Source organism: Echinops telfairi, unplaced genomic scaffold (assembly GCF_000313985.2).
Source record: "Echinops telfairi isolate 266 unplaced genomic scaffold, ASM31398v2 ScPeMD7_7458;HRSCAF=8496, whole genome shotgun sequence".
Lineage (NCBI taxonomy): Eukaryota > Metazoa > Chordata > Mammalia > Afrosoricida > Tenrecidae > Echinops > Echinops telfairi.
Window position 1 is genome coordinate 14,121,408 of NW_022111358.1, and position 2,422 is coordinate 14,123,829.

The 2,422-nt window shown below is 35.5% G+C and overlaps 1 protein-coding gene across 1 annotated transcript in view; it reads right to left on the reverse strand.

Moving 5' to 3' along the window:
* Positions 1-2,422, reverse strand: part of INTS2 (integrator complex subunit 2) — a 59,916-nt gene that overhangs the window by 15,028 nt on the left and 42,466 nt on the right. The window contains exons 15-16 of the mRNA XM_004707371.2: positions 2,139-2,243; positions 156-320 (exon numbers count right to left, since the gene is read on the reverse strand). Of these exons, the coding sequence (XP_004707428.1) occupies positions 156-320; positions 2,139-2,243 (270 nt within the window). The remainder of the gene's footprint in view (positions 1-155; positions 321-2,138; positions 2,244-2,422) is intronic.

Consider the following 2,422-nt stretch of genomic DNA (forward strand, 5'->3'; position numbering starts at 1 on the left):
TCAGAGAGAATTATTTAAAATATATTCACCAAAGACCACTGTTAACTCTCCTGGGAAATACTGCATAATTTTCAGAATTCAATGAGTTTAACATCTCTCTGTACTAACAGGGGAATGGAACATTACATGGGCTAAAAACTACATATGTACCGTACCTTCTTGGAGTTGTTTAGGAGAGTGGTTTTTGGCATTGTTAGTCAGAAGCATTCGCCGTAACAGGGCATCGGTGCCGGTGATTTCTTCCTCACAGACCCAGTCGTCCACAATACATAAATGCGGGTAGTTGGTTGCAAGGAGACGCAGTAAAGCAGAATGCAGCCCTAGAAAATTTACAAAACGTCACTGGAGTCCCCATTTTTACACACCAGAGGCTTTCCTACTTTTCTCCAATTCTGTAGTTAGAGCCAGGAATTTGCTTCAATAAAGATCTCCCAAGTGATAGGATTCAGTTAGTTGGAAATTACAGCCTATAACAGAAATTCGCATGCTTTCTTTTTCCCTATTCTAGCATAAACGTCCCCAATCAGGTTAGCCTGGTGAACAGTAGCTCAACAGTTGTAGGGGCAGAAAAGAAGGTCCATTTGGAGATTAGATATGGTTCGAGAGGAGGACCCACTGTGAAATTCTGATGAACCTCCTTACGAGAACATACCATCTTCCAATCCAGTTGCCAACTTTGAGTGGCGGCTAATGTGCATTTTTCTCACTTTACTCTAATGTCCTTCAAGATAAGCAACATTGCTTCAATTCTACAATAAGAAAACTAAGGCTGAAAGAAAGACATTTATCAACTTTCCCAGTCACATAGTTAAGTATGTCAGCAAAAAGACGCTGTTTGCTATACTAATTACTTCCACAAGAGGGTATATTTGTCTTACTTCAAAAAGACGTAGAAGAATGAGGGAAAATCTTCCTTTTACTAAATCAAAAGCCTTTGTTGCTAACATTTTGTTTTAACATAGTTTGAACATTCCTGACTATATTACATAACCTCAATCAGAAAATCAATGACAATGTCATAAAATGCTTATCTAGTTACATGAAGTACTACCGTGCTAAGTGCTTGGTGCATAAGTACCTAGTAACGACTGCTGCTACTGCTTCATCATCGTCATCATCTAGGGGAGTTGTAGTAATAAAAAGTATCCTAGATCAGGTCATCCCTTATTATGCAATTAAGGAGCATATCAAAGCATCATTTTAGCACCAACATGGGTAATGGCTGCTATCTTTCTCACATAAACTGCTTAAACATTAATGTTTCTGTTTGATAACTCACTGTGAAATAAAAAGTGGCATTATTTTTAAAGTTCATATCTTAAGTGAAAACAAAAAATATATGTATGTACATTTAAGATGACCACAAACTACTCACAAATGACTGAAAAATTAGTCTACTTTTTGGGGGGGCCATTAGCCATGTTGTTATATGGTGTCAAACATAACATTTCTTTGGAACAAGATCATGCAAAGATAAAAGTAAATGCAAACGTGAAAATAGCAAGAAGGCTCATTTTACGCTTTGAAACTAACCAAAAAAAAGTTAAACAGGAAAAAAAATCCACTCTGAAAAATATTACAAGGTGTTTAATTCGGGAAGAAAATCTGGTTCAGAAAATTGTCACAGTATTAGCTGCACTATGGAATACTATGGAGAAATTAAAAAGAGTAAGGTAGATCTATATTACTGTTTGAAAAAAATCTCCAAGACAAATGAAAAAGAGCAAGTCTCAAAAGAGGTAATTTTTTAAAAAAAATTTAAGAAGAGGTAACATTACTAGTTTAAAAAAAATTTGGTTTTATTTGTGTACCAGTTTCAATATTAGAATATTGTTTCAGTAGGTCAAAATATTGAGTACTTACAATGTTATATGACTCTACCTATATGGAAAAAAAAGTCTAAAAAGCCCTATCACATTGAAAATAGCCGGTGTGGTTCTGTGTGGGTGTCTGTGGAATTGGGGATGGTGTCAGAAGGAAAAAAGATCATTGACTGAGGGAGATGAAAAGGAATTTCAGTCTGAAAAGTCTAAATAAGAAAAAATTTAAAAAAACAAATCTGTGGCAATGAGGATCCATTACACTTTTATAGTACTGTAAACAGTGAGTTATTTAATAACAGTAAGAGCAATAAATACCTCCCATCTCCTGCTGCAGCCCTTGAGCCTGTCGAATAAGGAATTTGATAGGGATCTGGTCCATCAAAGAAGAAGAATATGATTTGGGCTTTCTTTGCATGGCAGCTGTCAGCCAAAAATAAGGTATAAAATAAATGGTGAAAAATAATAAAAATCGTAACCTTTAATCCAAATGAAAACAAACACAATGTCAAACCACGTTTCCCCTAAACACACCTAAAACGCAAATGCAGCACATAAATGACGAAGACTCACTACCAAAAAGCGAATACACATGAAGAGTA